General features: G+C 33.0%; 1 protein-coding gene across 8 annotated transcripts in view; it reads right to left on the bottom strand.

Moving 5' to 3' along the window:
- Positions 1-1,893: 1,893 nt before the first annotated feature.
- Shld2 (shieldin complex subunit 2) overlaps positions 1,894-26,616 on the bottom strand; it is an 83,608-nt gene continuing 58,885 nt past the window's right edge. For 7 of the 8 annotated variants that reach the window (XM_076835115.1, XM_076835117.1, XM_076835116.1 and 4 more), the window contains 6 exons: positions 19,611-19,805; positions 19,312-19,446; positions 12,821-13,027; positions 7,467-7,695; positions 5,967-6,082; positions 1,894-2,246 (listed from right to left, as the gene is read on the bottom strand). In XM_076835115.1, coding sequence (XP_076691230.1) covers positions 2,008-2,246; positions 5,967-6,082; positions 7,467-7,695; positions 12,821-13,027; positions 19,312-19,446; positions 19,611-19,805 — 1,121 coding nt within the window. In that variant the 3' untranslated portion in view covers positions 1,894-2,007. The remainder of the gene's footprint in view (positions 2,247-5,966; positions 6,083-7,466; positions 7,696-12,820; positions 13,028-19,311; positions 19,447-19,610; positions 19,806-26,616) is intronic. The other variant, XM_076835123.1, reaches the window with a different exon arrangement.

Here is a 26,616-nt window from a genome sequence, read left to right as displayed (position 1 = left end):
GTCAGGTGTCTTGCTTTCCTTCAGTAATCAGTTTTTGCCAAATGATCAAACCAAATAGTAGAGACATGGTTCAAAGAAGGGGTATCAATGTATGCTTGGCTGCCACCCCACAAAGTGTCAGTATATATTATGTGGTGTTATTCTCTGTTTTCAAAACCATACCATCTTTTTCTATATTTTTTTTTTTTGTTGTTGTTTTTGTGGTGCTGGAGATTGAAGCCAGGACTTCACATGTGAGAAAAGCACTCTACCACTGAACTAAGTCCCTAGACTTTATGGAATTTTTACTCTTAAGAAGTTAGGGAAATTTTTCAAATGATTTGATAAGATAAAAATAATATAAAAGGGGCTGAGAATGTAGATCAGTGGTAGAGCACTTGCCTAGCATATGTGAAGCCCTGGGTTTGATCTCCAGCACTGTAAAATAATAATAATAATAATAATGGGAGCTGAGTTTCGTCAATACATGCTGTATATTGTATTCAATATATTTATTTGTTCAGTTAAAATATAATGCTGAACCCCATTAACATGTATAATTAATGCATGTTAATCAAAAATAAAGTGAAAATAGGCCCCAAATCCCCCCCCTCCATAGTAATCATATCATTTTAGTAAGCTTTACATCAAAATTCTGAATTTGAATCGATGGCCATACCACCCTGAACGTGCCTGATCTCCTGTCTGATCTTAGAAGCTAAGCAGGGTCAGGTCTAGTTATTACTTGGATAGAAGAATTCTGAAATTTGCTCCCAGTGTGGAGAAAAGAACACAGGTTGGAAGACATCAACTCCAGGCTTGCATTTCATCACACAGTAGATGATTTATCTACGGGAGCCAACTATTTTGTTTGAATTCAATTGTCTAGATACAAAATGAGGACAATTCTTTCTCTATCCACCTTTTAAGCTACTGAACAAGAACTTGGCAGTCATTTGCTCTAATTCTCTTATCTTCCCCAGGAAGAAACTCATCAGTTAAGGCTTTGCTCTTGCTCTTCCTTTTCTGACTCAGGTCCCTTTCAGGAACTGTTGATAGCTATAGACCCTTCACCTCAGAAGAATGATGTACTTGTGTGTGTACGCACTCCCACGTGTATATACAATATGCACTATACCTTACTGCATATTATGTTTCAAAGAATCACAAAATTCCTGAAGTTCATTCTTAGGGAAGTCAAGTTTAAAAATCCTGAATTAGAGAAAACAATTAGAATGAAAAGAGTTTTTTAAAAACAAACGTACACTAAAATAAGCTTGTTTGTTTCAGCATAAACATAGTTATTTTCAGGCAATGTTATTAATATATATTATTTATCTATTAACACTCAACATGTTCTAGACTTATAGGTTAAATGCCACTCCATAATAAATTAGTGACTATCATTTTATAAGAGCTTCTTCTACTATCATGAGAGAACAAGTTGCTAAATGTTTTTAAATTAAATAAGGCACTCAAATTCTAGATATGAAGCAACAGCAGGACTCTTCCCCACTTTTGAGTTGAAACATGATCTTGTTTCCCACATTTTCAGTGCTTTCTATATAAATACATGCTTGTCTTAAATTTGTCTGAACAAAGGCTTATGTAAATTAATGCATTATCATGTCTAGTTCTTTATAATCAAGGATATTTTTCATGTTGATAGTTTACTGAGGTAGAAATAAGACAAAGTATATAGAGTTTGTGAGTATAGCAGAAAAGCAATTTCTGAGGAAATGTTATATGTGTGAATGCCCAGTATTTAGCATAGAGCCTTGAACACAGAAGGGACTAAAAAGTAACATTTAATGCCTAGGGAACTGCATATTGCCTTTATTGCTAGACAATTTCACCAGAAGAAAGGAAGAGACTAACAAATAAAAACAAAATAAATAATAAAACTTCACAGAATTTTCTTAGAAAAAATAATTTTAATTCATATGTTTGGCACAATTTTCTTTATTTTATATATATAAAATAAGCTCAAAGCAAAACCCCTATCATTCATTTAAAACACAAATCATTTCAGTACTTCTTCTTTGGAATGTCTACAACTTCCTTATGTGGCCTCAGAGAAGGGCTCCATGCCTTACATTGATCAGGACAGAAATCCAGTAGGGAGAAATCCTGTTGCAATGGGTAGCTATTTTCATCTAAGACAAAAAGGCTCTGAATCTTCAACACACAAGGCTCTGTGCTATCCGTCAACAAGGAGAGAAGCAGGTCTGCTGCAACCATTCCATAGGTGATCTCTGAAGAAGGTACTAAGGAAGAACAGAGACATACAGGAAGCGTTCAATATCCCTTCCAGATTAATAGACACATACATTGAGTGTTTCATTGTTTCATTTGGTTCTTCAAGTCTCATACCCATGTTAAATTTCTCATTTTATACCTCTCTTTCTAGTTTCAAGTTACTGAAGGCAGTCTAGTACAATGGCCTGTGATTCTCATTAACAGGAAAAGCAAGCTCAGAAGATGAGTTATTCAGACTGACAGCCGCTCCTATTGCCACACAGCTATCAGCTTCTTAATGTAGCAAAGAACTGAGACTAATGTTTCCCTAAGTTATGAATAAAACAAAAAGAGAGTATCTGTATAAAAGAAAGACTCTCATATTTATCTGATCTATTGTTTTTAATCACAATTACCTACACATATACTGGTTGAAGAAGTGTTCTGGATTTTAGATTTTAGGGGGATTTAGGAATATTTGTGTGTGTGTGTGTGTGTGTGTGTGTGTGTGTGTGTGTGTATTTATATGAGATCATTTGAACAGGAACCAATTCTAAACACAAAATTCATTCATGTTTCTTATACACATTACCTTGAAGGAAATTTTATACAATATTTTTAATATGACTATGTTTTAACTGCAGCTTGTTACATGAAGACAGCTGTGGAATTCGCTACTTATGGCACCACATTGGCACTCTAAGTTTTGGGTTTTGAAGCATTTCAGATTTCAGATTTTTTTACTTAATTTTAATATTAAAGAACCTGAATCAGCTATTTAATGAATACCAAATTTTGATAACTAAAAATTATGCATAGATGTATCATTTTATTTTTTGTCCTATATTCTTCCTCTTATTTTTTTTTAGGACACCTAATGAGTTACTTTAGCAGATTGTTTAATCCCAGACTAACAGGGCACTATTAACTGTGTTGAAATTGCACTAGTTCCTTGACCAATACCAACAGTCTTTCTTGGATTGGGCTATTATTGTCCTGGAAGTCATATTTCCAGAAATAAAGTAATTTGAAATTTTTGTATTTCCAGAAGTATGGTAATTTAAAATAGCATATTTCCAGAAGTATGGGAATTTAAAATTATTGTATTTTCACTTTGATAAACAAAAAAAATCTGCACTAGTGATTATATGGATGGTTTGATAACCTCTTTGTAACTATGATAATCTAACATATGCCAAGAAATATAACTGTCTCAAAAATGGATAAGCACAAAGCATATCTGATATAAGAATGATGCTTCTCTGAGAAATAAAGACTACACTGTGTATAAAATGGAAGAGATAAGACCTTGGGATGTGGCTTGATGGTAGAGTGCTTGCCTAGCATGCATGAGGCCCTGGGTTCAATTCCCAGTATCACAGATAATAATAATAAGAGATAAGATTGACAATATAAAAATAATAATATTATTATCTTAAAAGATGAAAGAGATAATATTGAAAATATAAAAGAACATTGAGAAAAGGAATGAAGATAGCCAAAAGAATGCACGTAAAGAAAAACAAATTACAAAAGCAAACAAATGAAGATTCTTCAAATTAGGATGTAGAAAGCTGGAAAGATATGGCTCCCACCCCAAGTTATTAGAAAAAGCTAACTGACAAAATCATCATTTTTCTTGGAACCACAGAAAAACAAGGTTTCCCAGCAGCCAAGAAATGTGGGTAAGACAGATAGCTCCAAGGAGGGATGGAACAGGAGCCAGGTCCAATCACAATAGGGCTTGGGAAGAAGTCAGGCCCACCAAACAAACAGGAAAAGAAGAATATGTTCATTTTTTTAATGAATTGTTAAAAGTCAAATACAGGCCAATACCACAGACATAAGGGAATTTGCATCTGTGCTGGCCCTTCCATGTGGCTGTTTTCACCTCTATCAGGTGCTCATAGCCTGGGGCAGTACAAGACATCAGAAAAGGCTTCCAACTGTTGGGAAGTCCTGAAGGAGGGGAGAAAAGAGGAAAGATAGTAAATTCTGTTGCCCCGAGGACCCAGTATAAATGAGAGAAAAATAAGAGAAAAAAATCCTTCTAACCCTGGAGAAGAGACAGAACACCTCTCTAGATCAAGATGCGCAATACACTGCTGCTGAGGAAGGGACAGAGCCACACAAGCAAGAACACCAAAGTCACATTGGAGCTTATTTGCCATGGCAAAAGGGGCAAGGCCACAGAGGGAGTGTCACACCCAAAACCCTATAAGACTGGAACAGAATCATAGAGAGAATCATCCTGGTCCCCTTCCCCGACCAACCTAGGATGCACCAAATAACAACCAACAGAAGCCAGGTCAGCTTGAGGACATGTAAGAACACAGAGATTCAAAATACAGTCAGTCATGCACCACATGAAGTCATTGAAACACTGCACACATGATATTGGTCCCATAGATTGCAATGGACCTGACAAATTCCTATCACCCAGTGTTGCAGCCTTCATAATGTTATTGGGTAAAGCATTATCACGTTTTGTAGTGATGACAGTGTTCAACTACTGTGCTGCCAGTTGTATAAATGTATAACACCTATAATTTTTATACTAACTAATATTTGATGATAATAAACAACTATGTTACTGGTTTACTACAGAATATTTTTTAAATTGTTATTTTAACTGTACTCTTACCTATTTTTTTTTTTTAAATCATTTACTATAAAAGAGTATGCTGTATTACACTGGCAGCAGCCTCATATATCTCATACCAGGTCTCTTGGTTGCATCAAGCGGCCATGTGGAATGATTGACCTATACTCTCCAGGTTTGCATAAGCATACTCTATGACACTTACAAATAACATGTTTCTCAGAATACATCTCAAATACAACTGTAGCTAAACAGAGGATTTTGAATATTCTCAACACAAAGAAACAATAAAAGTTTGAAGTTATGGAAATGTTAATTATCCTGATTTGATCATTATACATTGTACACACATATCAAAATATCACACTGGACTCCATACATATGTATAAGTATGGAAAGAAGCTCTGTAAAGTCCAGGTACAAAGTGAAGGACTAAAGCTTGCAGCAGAACAGGAGTAGAGGGAAGTGCTGCTCACCATTCTCACAACAAAATACTCATGAATCTGAGGCCCATGCCTGAAGTCAACCATACCCCTGCCCACCCAGTAAAGATCTAAAAGAAGAAGCATGCTAAATGCTATGGTCAGCATTCAAACAAAAACTATTACACACACAACAAGCAAGAAAAACAATACACCATTAAGAGACAAAGCAATAAAAAGAGCCAAATTAGTTCATCTGCTTAAAGAATCTGAGGCTAATGAGAACAGGTATGGAGTTTGATTACCTGATAGATGCAGTATCTTTGCTTTGTCCTTAGCCACTGACTGTCCCTGACGTTCTAGCTGAAGAGCTTGCAAATTCATTCTACTGAGAGTAGACTACCTTCAAATATATGGAATTACACATTCATTTATTTATTTATTATAAAACTTGGGCCCTGGGGCTTTTGCTGACCAATGGGGAATTTAAAGAGAGGTTAAGTACTTCCCCATATTCATGTACCCAGATAGGTATAGAGAAAATCTCACCTTTTAACTTACATAGACTTATGTTTTACTCAAGGTAAATTATCCTTCTGCTTTTATGCTGATGAAAAAAAAGTCAATTTACAACATAGCATTCCTTCTGTTCCAATATACTACCTATACTCCTGAATGAATGGTTTCATGAAGAAAATCTCCTTGATGGAGTGTTGACACATTACCTACAATTCTGTTGAGGCAGTCTGGAGAAATGTTGAGAAGAATCTTCTCTATCAACTCTGATCCTACATGGATGCAAATGTTATGTGTTCCATCAGCTACAGTCATTAAAGCTGGCCTACAAAAAAAAAAATAGAAATTAGAAGTTAAAAGAGATCATTAGTAGAGGGAAATTTAGTATAACAGAGATAAAATGTGACTAAGGATTTTCCCACTTTACCCATATGGTGATTCTAGGTCCCATCCTCTTCTCACTCTACACTCTTTCTCCAGGCTCACTCTCTCCCTCCATTCCTTTTTTTTTTTTTAACTTTTAAAAAATTCGTTCTAATTATAGATATATGAAAGTAGAATGCACTTTGATATTTCAAACATAGATGAAGTATAATTTCTCATTCTTCTGGCTATACATGATGTAGAATCCCACCAATTGTACAGTTATATATGTACACAGAGTAATAATATCTGATTAATTCTACTGTCTTTCCTACTTCCATATTCCCTTCCCCTCCCTTCACTCTCCTCCACCTAAAGTAACTCTACTCTTCCCTAGCCTCCTCAAACTTATTGTGAATTAGCATCTGCATATCAGAGAAAACATGATGTCTTTGGTTTTTTGGAATTGGCTTATTTGGCTCAGCATTATGTTCTCTAGCTCCATCCATTTACTGGAAAATGCCATCATTTCATTCTTCTTTAAGGCTGGGTAATATCATCACATTTTCTTTATCCACTCATCTGTTGAAGGGCACCTAGGTTGCTTCCATAGTTTAACTATTATGAGTTGAGCTGCTATAAATCAGCATACTACAGTGACGCAGCCACATCAATGTTTACAGCACTTCCATTCTCCCTCCATTCTTTATGTCAACAAAGACAAGCTGAATATTCATTATGTACCATGACTGTGCTAAACATTGGCTATACACTAATAGCAAGACAAATCTGATGCCTTCTTTAAGGAACTTACAAATTTAGTAAGAAAAAAGAAAATAAGTTTTGTTTGTGTTTTTGTTTTGTTTTGGTGGTACCAGGGATCAAACCTAGGGGAGAGATGACTTGACTGCAGTGTCAGTGGTGGAAATGGAAAGAAGTGGGCAGATTTAAGAGTGTTTGAAAAATAGAATTGGCAAACTTTAGTGATTGAGTGGGCTTTGAACATTTGTTTGAAAAAACGGTGTTGGGCGTGGTGGTGCATCACAAGTTTGAGAGCGGTCTTAGCAACTTAGTGGAAGCCTGTCTCAAATTGAAAAATAAAGGGCTGGGGATGCTGCTTGGTAGAGCACCCTGGGTTCAATCCCAAGAAATGCCAAAAAAAAATTCCTGTTATAATTTCTGGACAATATTTGCTTTTATAAATAGCTATTTGTCACTCAAGGAGAGTATTTTATCCTCTTCAATTAGCTCTAGTTAATTTTTGTTAGAAAGTAATGATACATGTAATTTTTCAGTCACTTCCAGACCTAAAATTTCCTTTACATTGGCTTGCTTAGTTGTCTTACCTATAATGTGTTTTCTTCCTAGCAAATGGCAAGCAGCTAAGACACTGTCTGTAGATTTTGTTTTCATCTGTTTCTAGTTCCAATCCACATTTTGCACAGCCAGTATATATAATGTTGGGGAGAGAGGAGAAGATACTCTTCAGGGAACTGTGAGCATTTAGAGTTATCTTCTGAGCTGCTGCAACAGGAAATACTAGTTCTAAAATTTGAGCTTTAATTAGAACTACTCCTATAAAAGACAAATAAAAATATTATAAATTATTGACCCAAATTATAATTTTAATTATCAATATGGCTTATGATATGGTTGATTTAGTCACTTAGAGTAAAGATTACATTAAGCTCTTGTTTTTGATTTTTTTTTTTTTTTGTCTTCACTCTTCCTAGAGAGTCTCACAGCTTCAGTACTGACTCTAGAATCTAAAGGGATCTCTACATGTAAGTGAGTAAAGATTTATTTGGCTAATATGACTAAACATGTGGTATTTTCTTCCTCCTCACCCTCTCGAATCATGCAAAATAAATTTAATCCTTCTTTTAGGAGAAAGTCCTTCAAATACTTGAAGCTAGCTAATATGCCCTCTTTCATTGTTGTGTCAACCATCTTTTTAATTTATTTCAGTCAAAAGTCAAGCAGGAGGTGGGTTAGTTATTCTACTCTCTCCTCTATCCAAAAGTAATAAACCAATAGTCCACCTGTTTTTTATTCCCCCTCCCCCCACCAATTTTTTGCCCATCCATCCATCCTGGGTTATATAGCCATGTGAGCACTGACAGTCCTCATTTACTAATGGTTTCTCATGTGACTCAATGTAACCTAAAGCATGCTCAATGACTACTTAATGGCTCATCATTCACCTATTGAACAAATACTGAATATCTACTGTCTGCCAGACATTCTTTTTTTCCTATTTTTTCCTTTCAGTATACTAGTAAATTCTATGAATTTATCTAAGCATACTCTCCCCTCTTCTCCATAATAAGGGGTGTTGCTCAGTGGTAGAGTGCTTTCTTAGTATGTGCAAGGCCTGAGTTCAATCCCCAGTATATATATCAGACACACACACACACACACACACACACACACACACAAAGAGAATAATATAATTTTACGTCAATAAATTTTTTGTTGCTATACAAACAACTTAGATGAAATGAACAAATTTCTTGAAAATTACAAACTACCAAAACTCTCTCAAGAAGAAGTAGATAACCTAAATACTTCTATATTTATTAAGGAAATTGAAATTTCAGTGAAAATCTTTCAATAAAGAAAAACCTAAAGCCAAGCACAGTGGCACAGGCTTGTAATCCCAGTGACTTGAGAGGCTGAGGCAGGAGGATCGCAAGTTCAAGAACAGCCTCAGCAACTCAAGATATATATTTGTGACCAAGTTGGGTTTCCTATACATGCAAAGTTGTCTAACATTAAAAAAATCAATCAATGTAATTAATTACAGATTAAAAAGAAAAACTATATGATCATCTCAAAAATGGAGAAAAAGCATTTGTCAAAATATAACACCCATTTCTGATTAAAATTTTTAGTAATGATATATGATAACATCAATCAATCTGATAAAAGGAATCTATAAAAAACCTATAGTCAACATCATACTAAAAATGAAGATCATGAATAAAAATATCAACTCTCACAAAGTCTTTTCAATATTATACTGAAGGAACTAACAAGTACAGTGAGGTAAGAAAAATAAATAAAAAACAGGAAGGATGTAGTAAAATGTCTTTACTCACAGACAATATGATTGTCTTTGTAGAAAATCCAAATCTACACAAGAGTACCTATTGAGCTTGGTAAATTTAGCAAGATTACAAAAATACAAGATCAATATATAAAAATCAATTGAATTTCCAAATATTAGCAACCACTGCAATCATATTTTTTTAAAAAAATATAATTTACAATAGCACAAAGGTAGAAAAATAAACATGTCTGACAAGATGTGAAAGTCTATACTCTCAACACACAAAACATGCCTGCAAGAAAGACAAACAAGTGAAAAGAAAGACCTTGATCATGAATTAGAAACTAAGTACTCAGGTGTCAGTTCTCTTAGAAATTTATCTGTAGCTTCAACACAGTCCCAATCAAAATTCCAACAGGTTTTTTTTTTTTTTGGTAGAAATTGACAAACTGTTTCTAAAATCCAAATGAAAATGCAAGTGTTCTAGAATAGCCAAAAAAAAAAAAAAAACTTTGAAAAAGAATAAAGTTGGAAGGCTAACAGTGCCAAATTTTAGGACTTGTAAAGCTATAATAATCAAAACAGGTTGGTATTGGTATAAGATAGGCAAATAGATTAATATAACAGAAAAGAAAGTCAAAAAATAGACTACATAGATGTGGACAACAGATATTTTACAAAGGTGCAAAGCCAATTCCCTGAGGAAATAATGATTTTTTTCAACAAATGGTGTTTACATGAATGGATATTTCATACAACAAAGAGAGCTGGAAAGAGAGACAGAGATTCAAGCCATACCTCATACTATATACAAATATAATTAACTCAAAATAAATCACAGATTTAAATAAAAATATAACTCAAAATAAATCATAGATCTAAATAAAAAACCTAAAACTCTTGAAGAAAACACAAGAAAATCCTTTGACCCTGGGTTAGGCAAATATTTCTAAAACACAAAACCAAAAACCCTATTCATATAAAAATAAATGGTTAATCTGCCTTCATTAAATTTTTAAACTTGTGCTCTTCAAAAGATCCAGGTGAAAGAATAAAAAGATGGCCAACAAACTGGGAGAATATATTTGCCAAGCATATAGTGGTTAAGTACCTCTGGGTTCAATCCCTGCTACCAAAAAGAATGAAAGAAAAGAAAAAAAATATTTGCCAAGCATATAACTGATAATGGATTTATATCCAGAATATATAAGGAACTCTCAAATTCAATAATAAAACAATCAACCTGATTTTTTTTAAATGGGCAAAAGATTTCAATTGATATTCCACCAGTAAAAGGCATATGGATAATAACTAAGTACATGAAAAAGATGCTCAATATTATTAGCCAGTAGGGAAATATAAATTAAAACAGTAATGAATTCTTACTACATATTTATTAGAATGACAAAAATTAAAAAGAAGGTCCCTATCTAATGTTGATCAGAATGTATCGAAATTGCAACTTTCATATACTGCTGGTGAGAACATAAAATATAAAATGGTACAACCACTGTGGAAAACAGTTTGGCAGTTTCTTAGAATGTTAAATATACCATATAATTCAGTTATTTTATAGGTATTTCACTCAAAAGAAAAGAAAGACTATGTCCACATAAAGTCATACACATGAAAATTTATAAAAGCTTTATTTGTAATAATCAAGATCTGGAAAGAATCCCAATGTGTATCAATATATGAAAAGATATGAACAGATAAACATAACCATACAGATGCATCTCAAAAGAATTTGCCTCCTGAATGATGATAGATAAAACAATGTATATACTATGATATTCCATTTATTTTAAAAAATAATAGAAAGGTCAGAAGTAGCATGAGTGGGAGGAAGAGACTACAAAAAAGCAAAAGGAACACTATTTTAACTGTGGTAATGGTTTCATGTAAAAATCCACATAATAGGTTAAGATTACTATATGAAAACTACACCCAAAAACTCTGTTAAGGTTTTATTTTTTAATCTAACACTTGGTTTTTGAACCACACTTGAAAGACACTAACTCTAAAATGAGATACAACTTTCAAATTACTGTGAAAGTACCAAAAAGGAAGCATACCATGTCAGCTTAAAAGCTCCAAAAAAATACTTGAGATTCTTAGCAAGTGGTCTCTTTCAGAGTTGTAATTTATTTCATTTTGGATCAGACTCTTTTTATCAAAATAATTACAAAAGTAATCATATTGTTTCACTTAAGCTACATGTAGCATTTTGTAAAATCTAAAATCATATATGAATTCAGAAGATTATTCATGCAAATGAAAAAATGAAGACAAAATTCTGTATCAAAGTTCCTCAGTTATTCTCAATAATTTAACCTATATAAGCATCAAAAATAGTAATCTTATAAAAATTCTTAGAAATTTTTGACCAACTTCTTTCTTTTTCATTAAAACACTTGAACTATGGAACAAAATAAACCTATATACACATTCCATTATCTTCAATCCTTATTTCTTCTCCAAAATGCATTTACTATCAGAGTCAATGGAAAGCTTTCCATTACTTTCCAAAGTTGATAATCACTGTCATTTATTAATTACTGGAATTTAGCAACCCTAAATATAGCTCAAATGCTATTTGCTATCCTTCAACTAGAAGTCAGAATCATTTAGCATTATCTTTGTAAGTGGGAAGCCAGTGCAATCTAGTGAAACCTATTTCCCACTGAAATTACAAATATTTATCATCACTACTGTACTGTACTCTCTCTTCATTCCAAAATCCTTGGCCTTTTGGATTTAAAATGTATTCCTTTCCTTCTGTACTACAAACAAATCACTTTAATTATATTTAGTTAAAAGGAAATATGAATATGTGTATATAATTCATAATCAAAGGAATTCATCTATGTGGTATGCTTCTGAGGATGAATTTTAGACACACACATATTTGAGTACTAGAAGGGTAGCAGACTGCATTTCATTATAATGAAATACCTGAGGCAAGCTAGCTTTATTAAAAAATGTTTATTTGCACACAGTTTTGGAGATTCAAGACCATGGCACTGGCATTGGTGTAGCTCTGATGAGAACCTCATGATGACTAGCAGGAATGCATATGAGAGATCACACTGCTGAATAGGGAGCCAGAGACTGAGGTCCCATAATCCCTTTTGAGAGCAAACCTCTATTAACTTAAAGATTTCCCAGTGGGTTCCACCTCTTAAAAGTCTATCACTTTCCACAGTGGGAACCAAGTCTCTAATACATGAACCTTCGGGGGACGAAAACATCCAAAACCACAGCAGGAAGTATTGAATTTTACAAAGCAATATATAAATTTCACAGATCCTTTATCAATTTTAAATCTTAACAATCATGTCTAGATGACAGCTGAGTGACTTCATAAGATGTTTATCTCAACAGTACCTCTGGTGAAGGTCATTTTTCTATTTCTGGTTTATCAAATGATGAGCTGCTGGTAACTATGCATGAAAAATATTTTACAGTGATCCCTAATAAAAAATTAACATCAAAGAAATAGAGACAGAAAGCTAAAAAGTTGTCAATATGGGCTTCAGTTATTTGCAAGAACTTTTACTTTTATATTCAATTATACATTTTCTCACAAATGGTAGTTTCTTTGCTTATATTATCTCTAGCAACATTTTATGTGTATAAAGATCTTACCTGAATACTTATCCTTTAAGTGTGCTGCTAAATCTGACATCTTGACAAAAGTGGGTACACTATTTTGAAATTTTTTTTTAAATGTAACTGCCCTTATATCATCATCAAACAGACATTCACAGGATGACCAAGGCGTTGTATGCAACTCTAGGGTTTCCAGTGTGCAGTTGTGCTGAACCAAAAGATATTTAAATTCCCAAATATAATCTTAAACAAAAACAAATAAAAACAAAAGATTATCCAAAGGGAAAATGTCTAGGTTCAGAATCAGATTAAACAGGTTAGCTTAATTGAATCACTTAAATACAACTTTTATGACTTAAGAATTTGGGCATGAAGAGACAAAATATAAATGTTGTTTAAAAGCAATAATGTAAGAATGTTAGAGATAATTTTGTTTGGTTTTGTTTTTGGTACTGGGTATTAAACCCAGAGGCCCTTAACCACTGGGCCACATCCTCAGCCCATTTTAAACTTTTATTTAATTTGAGAGAGGGTCTCACTAAGTTGCTGAGTCTATCTTTGAACTTGCCATTCTCCTGCCTCAGCCTCCCAAGTCATGGGGATTACAGGAATGCCTAACCTAGAGATAATTCCAGTAAAGAATTTTCTAAAAATTTCTTGATCACCAAAAGTCATAATTTATCACAACAAACTGTTTTATAGAATAGCAAATTCTCATTTTGATAGCTACAGGCAAATATTTTTAGGAGGTATTTTTTAAGGAAATTGAAATGGACACAGGTCTACCATAAGCAATGTTTCACTGATATTTCAATACCTTTGTTATCATATTTAGCTGACTTTTCCAGAATGATAATAACAAAAAAGCATTTAAATATAGTAGCACCTATTTAATTATCTCAGTAATAATGCTAACTTTTAAACACAGTAGCAAAGATCTTCTTGCCAAGTAATCATTATATATTAGTAAATTCAACTTTAAAATAATAAAAAAGGAGACTTCTCAACACTAACTTTTCAGATAATAACAGGTGCCTGTTTAGTTTCCCACTTTAGACCATAAATCTAATTCACTCCTACCCACTTAGTTCCTTAGGTTTATTCATTAGACTGTGTGTGTGTGTGTGTGTGTGTGTGTGTGTGTGTGTGTGATTAAACGAGTCAATAAATCTGTACAGACTCATTACACAGAATTAAAGCATAAATATTACAAATTATTGCTTAAAACCAATCACTTCTAGCTGATGAGGCTGGGTATATAGCTCAGTGGTACAGCACTTGCCTAGCATGCTCTAAGTTGCATCCCCAGCACCACAAAACAAAACAAACAAAAACCCAATTGCTACTTTTAAAATAGCCTTCTTGTCTTATTAAAAAATACATGCTTTGGGGCTGGGGATGTGGCTCAAGTGGTAGCGCGCTCACCTGGCATGTGCAGGGCGCTGGGTTCGATCCTCAGCACCACATAAAAATAAAATAAAGATTCTGTGTCCACCAAAAATTAAAAAATAAATTTAAAAAAAATTTAAAAATAAAAAATACATGCTTTGAAATCACAGATAAGCTAAGTAAATAAATAGCAGCTTCATAATCTTAATACCCTAAAACAAACAGAGTTAACACTTTTGTGGACAGTTGTTTTGGATTTTTAAATTTTTTTTGCTTAATGTGTCAAATACATACTTTACATGTCATTAAATATTACTCAAATTATTAAATTGTGTAATATGCCATTGTACAGACACACCAAAATCTTTAAAATTATTATAACAATCTTCTATTTTGGTACTCTTTGCTTCTTATTTTTCACTATTAAAAACAATACCATGATAGAAACATTTTCAGCTACATCTTTACAGATAGTCCTGTTCAGTTGTAATTAATGTCCTACTCAAGGTGTAATTAATGAGTCAGATACCCCAAATTATTTTATAAGGCATCTACAACTATCCTCATTTCCAACTGTTTATGGGCTATTTTCCCAATTTTTTTCCTATCAATTTCTTACAAAAAAAAATCAACCATCATTATTATTTTATTTGTCTTTAATTATTTGCAGAGTAATTTTTCATATATTTATTAGCCATTTACATTTCCTCTGTTATGCTTTGCCTATTTATATCCTTTTCAATTTATCTTTAAAGATTTTTCTTATTGAATTATTTTCATTATCTTCTGACAAAATGAAAATTTTTCTGGCTTGTCACATCTTTTAATTTTGCATATGGTGGCTTTTATATTTAATAGGTTTTGTTGCTACATTTTATTTAATTTACCAATCTTTGCATTCCAAGTAAATTGACTTCTATTTTCTTCTACTACTTGTTTCTTGTTTGAATTTCTAATGCATCTGGGATTATTTTGGCACAGACATGAAACAGAATTTAATTCTATTTTTTCCTCAAATTGCTAAATGTTCCAAATGTCAAATATTCTTTTATTCAAAAGAAAAATGTTTTAGGTTGATTTTTAAATAATAAATTTATTATAAACCATTAAGCCAGCAAGAGAAAAGAGAGGTAATAGGTGAAATAAGATTGGCTATTTTTAATAACCTGGCTAATGGACATTTAAGTTCCTTATCTGTACTTATTATTCTCACTAATCTTGTATACGCTTGAAGCTTTTACAAAAGTTTAAAAAAAAATGCAGATGCACACAAAAATTCAGATAAAATGCAAACTAAAGGTATAAATAAAAAATGAAAATCAAACATAAAACTATTATACAGAATAACCACAGATAGCATTTTGTTATATATATTTTCAGATCTTTAAATGTACATAGATACTTATAGATATACTTTTATTAAAATTGGATCCTCTTATACACCAAGTTTTATAAAGCCCTTTTTAAAAACTAAGTAATACGTCATGTACATCTTTCTAAGCTGGTAAATATATATATTTTGGACAGCGAATACTGTATGTGTCCACCCAGACAATAAACAACTTCCTTAACAATTTTCTGCCACTAAATTAAGTTTAAGCCCTCCTATGACTATTACATATTATGTAACTCTGTCTTTCTGGTCACAGCTTATTGAATTAGATTTAGTCTGGGCAATCAGATTCTCTTTGCTGGAAATTTGGAAATGGGACTGGTGTTTCTCCCCAACCCCGCTTCTCTCTCTCTCTCTCTCTCTCTCTCTCTCTCCCTCTCTCTCTCTCGTTTTTTTTTTTTTTTTTTTTTTTTTTTTTTTTTTTGGTACTGGGGATTGAACCCAGAGGTGCTTAACCACTGAATCATAGCACTAGCCCTTTTCATTTTTTATTTTGAGACAGGATCTTACTATGATGCTTAGGGCCTCACTAAGTTGCTTAGGGTCTCGCTAAGTTGCTGATGTTGGCTTTGAAACTGTGATGCTCCTGCTTCAGCCTCCTTAGTTGCTAGGATCACAGCAAGTGCCACCATGCCTGGTAGGATTAGTCCCTTCTTTTTTTTTTTTTTTTTAAGAGTAACTTTTTTTTTAAGTTGTAGATGCACACAATACATTTTTATTTTATTTTATTTTTATGTGGTGCCAGGGATGGAACTCAGTGCCTCATGCAAAATCAGGAGCTAGGGAGTAACCATCCTCTGCTTTCTATATTATGGAAAAGCAGAGAAATTCTGAGTTCTAATAAATAATTTCAGATAAAACAGATACACAGAGAAGCTTCTGGGGACTGCTGTAGGGTTTAGGTTCCTGGTTCTAAGTGCCCCTGGAATCCACCAGCACTCTTGCCATTGGCTACTAAGTGACACTCCACATACTTTAAATTGTTTAAGTTAGCCAGGATGGAATTCTAGTTATAATACAAGCCATTAGAACCCAAGTTCAGTAATTAGTTTTTTGTTTGTTTAGTCCTGGGAATTAAACCCAGGATTTGGTGCATGCTAAGCATACACTCTATTACCTCTACCTATAATTCTTTTTGACACACCCCAAGGATTGCAAAATCTTCAAATGCGTACATTTTTATTTTTAGCCTTGTGATGTTTTTCCTTACTATTTAAAACCCAGCAACTTTATTTCCTCCTCAAACTTGACTCTTGACAGTGAGAAATTTGAATGGCTGGCTGACTTGTATTTTAATCTTCATTCATAGAGAAAATAACTACTAGAGAAAGCAGTGCAATGTGATGGAGATACCCAGTGGGTGAACAAGCTAGTCAATGTTCTTGTATTCATAGAATTTCTACTGTAGTAAGAAAATTAATCAATAAGGAAGACAATAAGCTAGAATGGAATGCAAAGAGTGATCTGCCCGAGAGTAATTATGTACATTCCTGAGAGAGGCCTCTCCGAGGATATAAAATTGGAGCACAGATATGAAGGAGCCATGCATGTGGCACAGTTGGAAGAAAAGCACTCTAGGGAGAAGCATCTAGTTGTGTACCTGAAAACAAATCTAAGATACATTTAAGACCCTGAAACAGGAGATGGTTGGCACCCTTAAGTAACAGAAAGGAACTGTGTGCCAGTTAAGTTAGCAAAATCTGAAGGAGAGTTGTATGAGATAAACTGTGATATATTTCTATATTTGAATCATGAACTAAGGAGGTAAATGGATTTCAAACCTCCATGCAGACATAACTATAACTTGGTATAACATAAAGGGTTTTTGTTGTTGTTGTTTTGTTTTTTTTGGTGATGCTGGGGATTGAACCTAAGTCCCTGTGCATGTGCTAGACAATTACTCTATCAGTGAGCCACATCCCTAGCCCTAGTCTTTTTTTGAACATATAGTCTTATGTGTTGGGATTATCTGCATATGCTCTGTGCTTAGTTATTTCATGGGAGTACCTCATGATTTGTTATATATTTGAAATATTAAGACTTCTATTAAGTAATTTCAGAAAAATATTGCATGGAAAAAACATATCTGAACAGATATTTTATTTTCCTCTTAAGAAGTGTACTTTATGTCTCTAGTTTACCCTCATTAGGACCTTAACCAATGCTTGCTACAGATGAAGCATGTTCAATCTCTACTAGCAATGCATATTGCAAAGGATTGTGAATTTTCTTATTATTTTTTCTAAAAATATCAACTCTGTAATCTTCTATAATGACTATATAATTTTTATTATATCATCTAAATGTCAGTTTGTTATCCTTAGGACCAAGTAAAACCAGTGCCTCATACAGAGGTAAATATTGAGAAGGTCTCAAGAAATATTAAATGAATAAATAGAATGTTAACAATTTCTGAAAGCAGAACCACTTACTTAAATGTCCTTCAAAACTGGTATTTTCTATTACAAAAGAAATGTCTTGAGGTATTAAAATGGATGTTAAAACTTTAAAACAATGGTATAAACTATCATAAGTTGAATTAACAAATGAATAAAGAACAAACACAGCTTAATTCTTCAATTCATATTTTCAATATTAACCTAAATACCATAGATAATCTAGAAACAACTTTAATTTCTCTTCTATTACTAAATAACTATTAACATTAAATGGCTACACACAATGAGCTGCTTTGCTACAGCTCCAATATAACCCTGACCTACATTTTTGTTTAGCATGCACTAGACTCATGTTCCAAGCTGTGACATGGTGGTCAATGATCACACTCAGTATACTAATACATGTTTGTCAGATTTCTCAACAGAACAAACATCTGTCACTGTTTGATCCTAGCATAAAAGTCAAAAGTCAGACTTATCTCAAATCCTAGTTATAGGTTATTAATGATTAAAAGACACAATGTGACAGATCCTACCTTCAGGTAACTATTTGGTAGGAAGAAGTTTGGAAAGAGACATTAACTCCTTCGGGTAAAAACTAATGGTTTGTATGCTTAATCTCTATTAAATTTGCAGGGCAAAACAATTCATAAACCATTATTAAACTATCTCAACTAAAGGATCTCACAATAGCAAAAGAATTGCTACAACTAATAGATCTCCCAATAGCAAAAAGAAGTTATACTATTTTATTAATACATTAATACCATTTAGTGCAATGCACCATAAATTATCAATTTATGCTTTAGAAAAATGTAACATCAAGCCATCTTTTTAAAATGATCATTCTATTATGACTCCAGTTTTAAAAGAACTGGAATAAAAACCTGAAATATGGTAATTTATTGAATAATAACTGTGACTTGAAAGAGTTAATATAACTGCCCTAACATCTGCCTTCTAACCAAAGAGAAGTTTATTTATCAGAGCACTTTGGAAGAAGAAAAAAACTGCAGAAGCTTCTTCAGAATTAAATTTTTCAAGAACATTATCTGAAGGGGATAAGATCTTCACTAAGAAAGGTAAAGTAGTATATACCTGGAGATAAATATAAGCCTTTGTTTTGCCAGCATTAATTATAGATATTAACTATTTAGATAATTATAGATAATAATTACTTAATTGCTAAGAGGTACAAAATTATAAGAAATTTTCAGAATATTATTCAATTATCATTTATATTTCAAATGTTAACTAATGTCTACAGATTCTCTTCATCTTAGGCTCATAAGCATTAATCATTTACCAAAATATAAATAGGTTAAATGCTTTTTTGGTGTATTTACCTTTTTTCCTTTGAAGTTGAGGGTACCAGGCTGCTCCAAGACCCCATAATACAAGCACATAGTGTTGACCTTGGGCCTGTTCCACTGTTAACATAACTTTCCTTTGCTTCTGTCCTCTGTAAGTGTATAATGACTCTGGAAAAGGAAAAGAAGAAAATGTGGATTGGCTTAGTTTTAGCACAGGTGACATTATAATATCTCATGACAAATAAATAGTGATAACTAGGTGATAAACTAAGATGGTCTTGTATCTTAATCTTTTTATAATCTAAAATCAAAGAGGCACTCCAAATGTTTACCTGTCATTATAGTGATATCCACAACTCTTAGTACTGCATGTACTAATCTATCAGGTTGTAGTCGCTCCAATTCTACAAACTCTATACTGTTCACTTTCTGAGGCTGCCTCTGTGGAAGATCTTCAAGATAGAAATGTTTTGAGGACACATATGCCAGTAAATCCTGAAGTGCAACATCACTAACTATATTGGAATCTAAGGAAGGAAAAAAACATACAAACAATGGACAAAGAATGGCAAGATCATGTTTTCTTGATAATGCATAATATTTTCTTAGAACTAAATTTTATGTTATAAAGTGTGATTAGACATAAAACCTGACTTAATTTGTACAGAAACATATTCTTAAATCAGCTTAAATGCAAAAACAACAGTTGATATTTTTCAGCAATGGAAACAGAATTATTTACCATATCAAAAAAAAATCTGCTCTTTTCCCCTTCTTCTCTATTTGGTTAAAAATACTATTTTTCTACTAATTAGCCAAGCTTAAAACTCCCATCATTTTTTGACTCCTCCACCAGTGTGATAATATTCATTGGTTTCCCAATCCCTTGAGCATGACCACTGCCATTCCTCTACAAGCCCCTTAGCACTTCCCATTGGAAATAATCTACAAGACACCTAACTGGCTCTCTCCCTGAACATGCCCTTCCTTTTCCCGTGTTTATGCAGCTGATGATGACCAGTTGTAATGCTCTCACTTTTATTAGACTTCAATGCTTTCATGCTCTTTCACCATCTAAATCCCACATATTTTAACAACCACTTCAGGCTCACAGGGACTTTTCCTCCTCTAAATTCAGGATTTTTTTCTCTCTAACTCTCATTTGGCATTTAAACATGTGCCACATTGCAATAATGCTCAATTGTAAGACTGGTTATTTAATTCTTCAGTCATATTTAAATTACTATCTGTCTCAATTTTTTCTCATTTTTGAGGCATACTTAACATACAGTAAAATATGATTTTGAAATATACAGATTGATAAATTTTTTAAATTTTAACTTGTTCTATATGCTAACAGAATGCATTACAATTCATATAACACATATAAAGCACAATTTTTCATACCTCTGGTTGTACATAAAGTCATACCATTCATGACTCATTCCACCGTCTTTCCTAACCCCAGACCCCTCCCTTCCCCTCCCTCCCATTTACCCCATCTAGAATTCACAGATTGATGAATTTTGATGTCTAAATTTTAATTTCCCTGAAGGAAAATGCTTGCTTGATTACTGACAAACCATAAGATGTTGGCAAAAAAGTACTTGTTATTTTTTAGAAAGCAGAATTTATAAGCTGATTTATGATTCCTCTTTTCTTCTATTAATTTGCTCATCATTGTATACTCCATCAGCTAGATTAAACCCTCATTATTCACTCACTCTTCAGTAGATTATCTACTAAGGGCCAAGCACTATATCAGGTACTGAAAATACAAAAACAAACCATGTCACAATCTCAACACTGAAGGAGTCATTGACCTGGAGATGGACAACAACAAACACTGGCCACATGGTGTAAGGCATGTAGGCAAGCATTCCTAAGAGCACAGAGAAAAAGAACTCCCTGGGAAAGCTGGGAGAGGCTTTAATGAGGGAATACTTGAGCAGGGTTTTAGGAAAATGTCTAAGAGTTTTTAGGTCAAGAGTTGCTTTATATTTCAAGATAAATAGAAGGAGTTATAAATCTATAGATGCTTTTGATAGTCTGATGAAGCATTTGAAGTCCTATCTAAATAATATTTATTATAATAGTCTTCCTGCATAACAATATACAGCAGATTATCTACTACTGTAATTTTAAAGTAATGATGGTATACATGATATTCAAGTTATCTTCAATAATTGTACTGTAAGTGGGATTATGACTCAGTGGCAGAGCACTTGCCTCACACATGTGAGGCACTGGATTCGATCCTCAGCACTACATAAAAATAAATAGACAAAATAAAGTTTAAAAAGAACCCAGATATTTAAAAAAAATTATACTGTAACATGATAATATATGTGATTTAATACTGCTAATATCAATGCATATTATTGTATTATTTGCAATGGAATGACATGTTAAATTTAAGGGGAGAGTAAAGAAAAGATTTCTAGCCAGCTGAGTCAATGGAATAGAATAAATGTTTGAAAAGTTTTAGAATATGATAAAAAGAAACAACTAGGATTACTCAATTCCCAAATGAATTCTATGAAATAATGCTGATCTCACTTACAAAGATAATATATGTAAGAAAAAGGACAGCATGAAAAATGAATGAGGGGAACAATAGCAAGAAGTCAATTAGATTACACCACCCAACTTCAAACATCTCCTTCCATAGCTCCAATTTATTAACCAGACTGAATTCTTCCACAGTATTTCCAGCACATCTGGACTCAGAAGAGCTGGGTTAAAATTCTGACTTTGTCAATAATGAGCTCTTGTAATTATCTGGGCCTTTAGGGAAGAAAAGAACATATACTTTTGGGGGCTCTGTGTTTTGCATGTAACAGTATATCCTGGAAATGACTCATATCTTTTTCATTCTTTTTTACAACTGCATAGTATTCCACTGTGTGACTTCATTACATAATCATCTTTCTATGTATAAGCATTTAGATTTTTAACAATGTTTTGCAATTATAAACTACTGCAATGAATAAACTTGTGGTGATGTAATTTTCATATTACTGGAAGTATATCTCCAGGGAAGATTCCTAGAAGTAGGACTGCTCCTTTGAAAGCAAAGTGCATATGTAATTTCATTAGGCAATGACAAATATTCTCCAGAAGGGTTTAACAATTTTTGTTCCCACCACCAATGTGTGAGAATATCTGTATACCCACAGCCTCAAAAAAGAATATGTTGCCATATTTTTTTAATTTTACTAATAAGTGAGAAATTATATCTCCCTAAAGTTTTAATTTGAATGTCTTTAATTAAAACCGAGTGAATAATGTTTGAGGGCCATTTCTAAATTATTTTTTTTAAATGCCATTCATTTCTTTTCCCTGTTTTCTCATTTCCTCTCAGTTCCTTTGTCACTCAATTTTTTAAAGTTCTTTATATATTGAGATATTAGCCTTTTGTTAGAGTAATGTTGCAAATATTTTCTTCAAGTTTGTCAGTTGTGTTTTGGCTTTCTTTGCAATGCTTTTGGTCATGAAAAGGTTTATTTCTCTGTAGTCCAATTCATCAGTCTTGCCTTACTGCGTCTGGATTTTGAGTAATATTAAGAAAGTCTTTCCCTATACCAAGATTAAGAGATTCAACCATGTTTCCATCTAGTAGATGGTTTTATTTTTTACATTTAGCTTCTCAATCTGTTTGGTATTTGCTATTCTGTTTGTTATGGCATGTGCCTAATTTTATTTTTTGCCAAATGGTTACCAGTTGCCTCAACACTATTTATTAAAAAGTTACCCTTTATGTCAATGATTTCAGATATGACCTCTGACATACTAAATTGCTTCATGAATGTGGGTCTAATTCTGATCTTCCTATTCTTTTCTACTAGTCTACTTTATTCACATACCAGTAACTCACCGTTTTAATCATAGAGGTTTTAATATTTCAATGTCTAGTAATACTATCTCCCATCACAGTTTTCCTTTTTCAGTGTTTTCCTAGCTACATTTGCATATTTGTTTTTCCATATGAATTTTACTATCAATTTTTATATGCCATAATAGTACTTGTTGGTATTGGAACCTCATTGAATTTATACATTAACTTAGGGAGAAATGACATAATGATGTTGAATCATTCTACCCAAGAAAAGGAAGATCTTTCCATTTACCCATGTATTCATTTCTTTTTGGAGTGTCTAAAATTCTTCCTCATATAGGTCTGGTACATTACTTGTTAAATTTATTCTGAAATATCTTCTTGATTACTATTGTAAATGAGTTTTTCCCTATCATTCTGCCAATAGTGTTTTAAACACGCTGATCTTTTCAACATTAATTTGTGTCCTGCTGTATCATTGAATTCTTTTACTGTTTGAATTAATTTTTCTTTCATTCCCTAGAGTTTTCTAGTTAGGTTATCAAAGCATTTATAAATAGAGATATTGTGCTTTCTTCTTCACCCATTCAGATGCCTCATCTTGTCTAACTGCTCTGAATAATAACTTTAGTATAAAATGTACAGCTGCACAGATAGTGGACATCTTTATCTAGTTCCTAATGTTAGCAAAAATTCCTCTAGTATTTATTTATCTGTTTGTTTGTTTACTGGTACTGAAGATTGAATGTGGGGGCACTTTACCACTGAGCAATATATCGCCAATTATTTAAATAAGTTGCCAGTGCAACTTATTTAAATAAATTGCTAAGGAGCTCACTAAATTGTTGAGGCTGGCCTCGAGCTTGCACTTGCACTCCTACTGCCTCAGCCTCCCAAATCTGGGGATTACAGGCATGTGCCACTATATCCAGCCCTCCAGCATTTTTTCTTTAAATAAGACATTGGAATTTGAAACAGTATATCTACTTTATTAATATGGTATTATATTTAAAATGTTACATTGATACTTATTGATACTGAAGGAGAAAGTATCCTTTAATACCTGTTTCCTGGAGTGTTTTCTTAAAAGGGTATTGAATTTTGTTAAAGCCTTCTTCAAGTGGCCCCCACTTGTAATCCCAATATCTTGGGAGGCTGAGGCAGGAGGATCTCAAGTTTAAAGCCAGACCTATTTAAAATTTTTTTTTATTTGTAGATGGATACAATAATGAATACAATACCTTTATTTTATTTGTTTATTTTTATGTGGTGCCAGGGATCAAACCCTGTGCCTCACACATGCTAGGCAAGTGCTTTACCACTGAACCACAACCCCAGCCTGAAAGAGCACGTTATTTTTATTTTTTTGTGGTGCTAGGAATTGAACTCAGGGCCTTGTGTATGCAAGGCAAGTCCTCTACCAACTGAGCTAGAGTCCCAGCCCTCTCTTTTCTTAATCACATAAGCTAGTTAGTTTATCTGTTATTTTAAAAGTAGAATTCTAATTTATTAATTACATTTATTGTTTATCAATTCTCATTCTCATAAATTCCTGCTTTTATCCTCACCATTTTATTTCTTATGGTTTTTTTGGATGACTTGGTTGTTCTTTGGAAAGTTTTCTGAGCTTAGGATTTAACTATTTTTATTCTTTCATTTTTACTTAAAAGTGTTTACCTAACAAATTTTTCTCTTATATCTGCTTTAAATGTATTTCATAGATTCTCATATATCATGTTTTCATTGTTATTTTTTAAATGTTGTATCAGTTTGTATTACCCTTTCATCCAGAATTTGTTTAAAAAGTTTTAAAACTTGCAAATAAACAATCTTGTTTTATTAATAAGTTCTAATTTTATAGCACTTAGATAGGCATTTTTGTTATACTCCTTTTAACACTTTTGTTATACTTTATGGAAGTCACTAGTATTTTATTTGTGAGCTAAAGTATAGAATCAATTTTTCTGAATGTATTGGGGGTACAAAAGAATATGTATTACTAGTGTAGAGTTTGATTTATATCTAAATGATCTAATCTTTGCACTATGTTGTTTAGATTTTTTTATCTCCTTAATTATAGTTTATACATTAGATCTGTCTTATACTACCAAGGAAATACAAACTAATCCTATGATGAGATATTACTGCACATCCACCAGAATAGCTAAAATAAAAAATAGGATAACACCAAATACTGACTAAGATGTAGAGAAACTGGAAGATATATTACTGGTAAAAATTTTATTTTTATTTTTAAATTTTTATTTGCTTATGTAATTCATTTTTGAGATGGGATTTTACTACATTGCAGAGGCTAGCCTCCAAATAGCAATTTTCCTGCCTTGATTTCTTGAAGCTGGGCCTAAAGGTACATGCCATCACACCTGGCTTATTTATTCATTTACTTATTTATTTTTGCAATACTTAAGTTGAACCCAGGGCCTTGCACATGTTAGACATGTGCTCTACCACTGAACTACATCCTCTGGCCATGTTAAGAATTTTAAATGGAACAGTCACAGTGGAAGAGTTTGGTAGTTTCTTATAAAACTAAATATATACTTGCAATACAACCCAGCAACTACACCCTTTGACATTTATGCCAGAGATGTAAAATTTTATATTCATAGGAAAAACCTGTACTCATATTTCATATTTGCTTATTCTTAATATCCCACATTGGGAAACAACTCAAATGTTCTTCAGCAGATTAATCAAATGCTGGTAGATCCACATAATGGAATACTATTCAACACTAAAAAAGAAGTAACTAGGGGGTGGGGTTTTAGCTCAGTGCTGAAGCACTTACCTAGCATGTATGAGGCACATGAAAAATAAATAAATAAAGGTATTATGCCCATCTACAACTGAAAATGTTTTTTTAAAAAAGAAGTAATTAGAGATATATGCAACAACATGGTATAGATCTCAGGGCATTATATTTAGTGAGAAATGCCAGTCTCAAAAGATTACATGCAACATGATTCCATGTATACAACATTCTAAAATGACAAAACCACTGAGATGGAAGACAAATTGGTGAGAATAGAGTTAAAAGGGGGAGGGTTATTTTTCCATAGGAATAGAATGTAGAAATCGACAGTGAGGAATTGGAATAGTGGTCCACTTTATGCTTTGAATATGGCCCTTGTTGTTCTGCCAGTGCAACTTATTTTTAGCATGAACATGTTTCTTTCTCTTCTTCTCTCCCTGCTCCTCCCTAATCTCTTTCCCTCCTTAATCTCAACAGAAACAGAATTACAGTTCTTCCCCATTTTAGGCAGATTTATCTATCCTTGAGTACACACCTACCATAGGAAGGAAATAATCCAGACTTTGGGGATGGTACCAGAAGATCTCAGAAATGCCTGTCTCCCAAATTATCAAATGAATTACAATTCCAACAGAGAACATGTGGAATGTAGCCTTTGATTCACCTGCTAATGGGCAAAAATCACAGCCTCTGGAACAGGAGACCTGGTGTTTCTCCCTTGCTAGCA

Source organism: Callospermophilus lateralis, chromosome 15 (genome assembly GCF_048772815.1).
Source record: "Callospermophilus lateralis isolate mCalLat2 chromosome 15, mCalLat2.hap1, whole genome shotgun sequence".
Taxonomy (NCBI): Eukaryota; Metazoa; Chordata; class Mammalia; order Rodentia; family Sciuridae; genus Callospermophilus; species Callospermophilus lateralis.
Note: the sequence above shows the minus strand (reverse complement) of the source record. Positions and strands in the feature narration are given on the sequence as shown.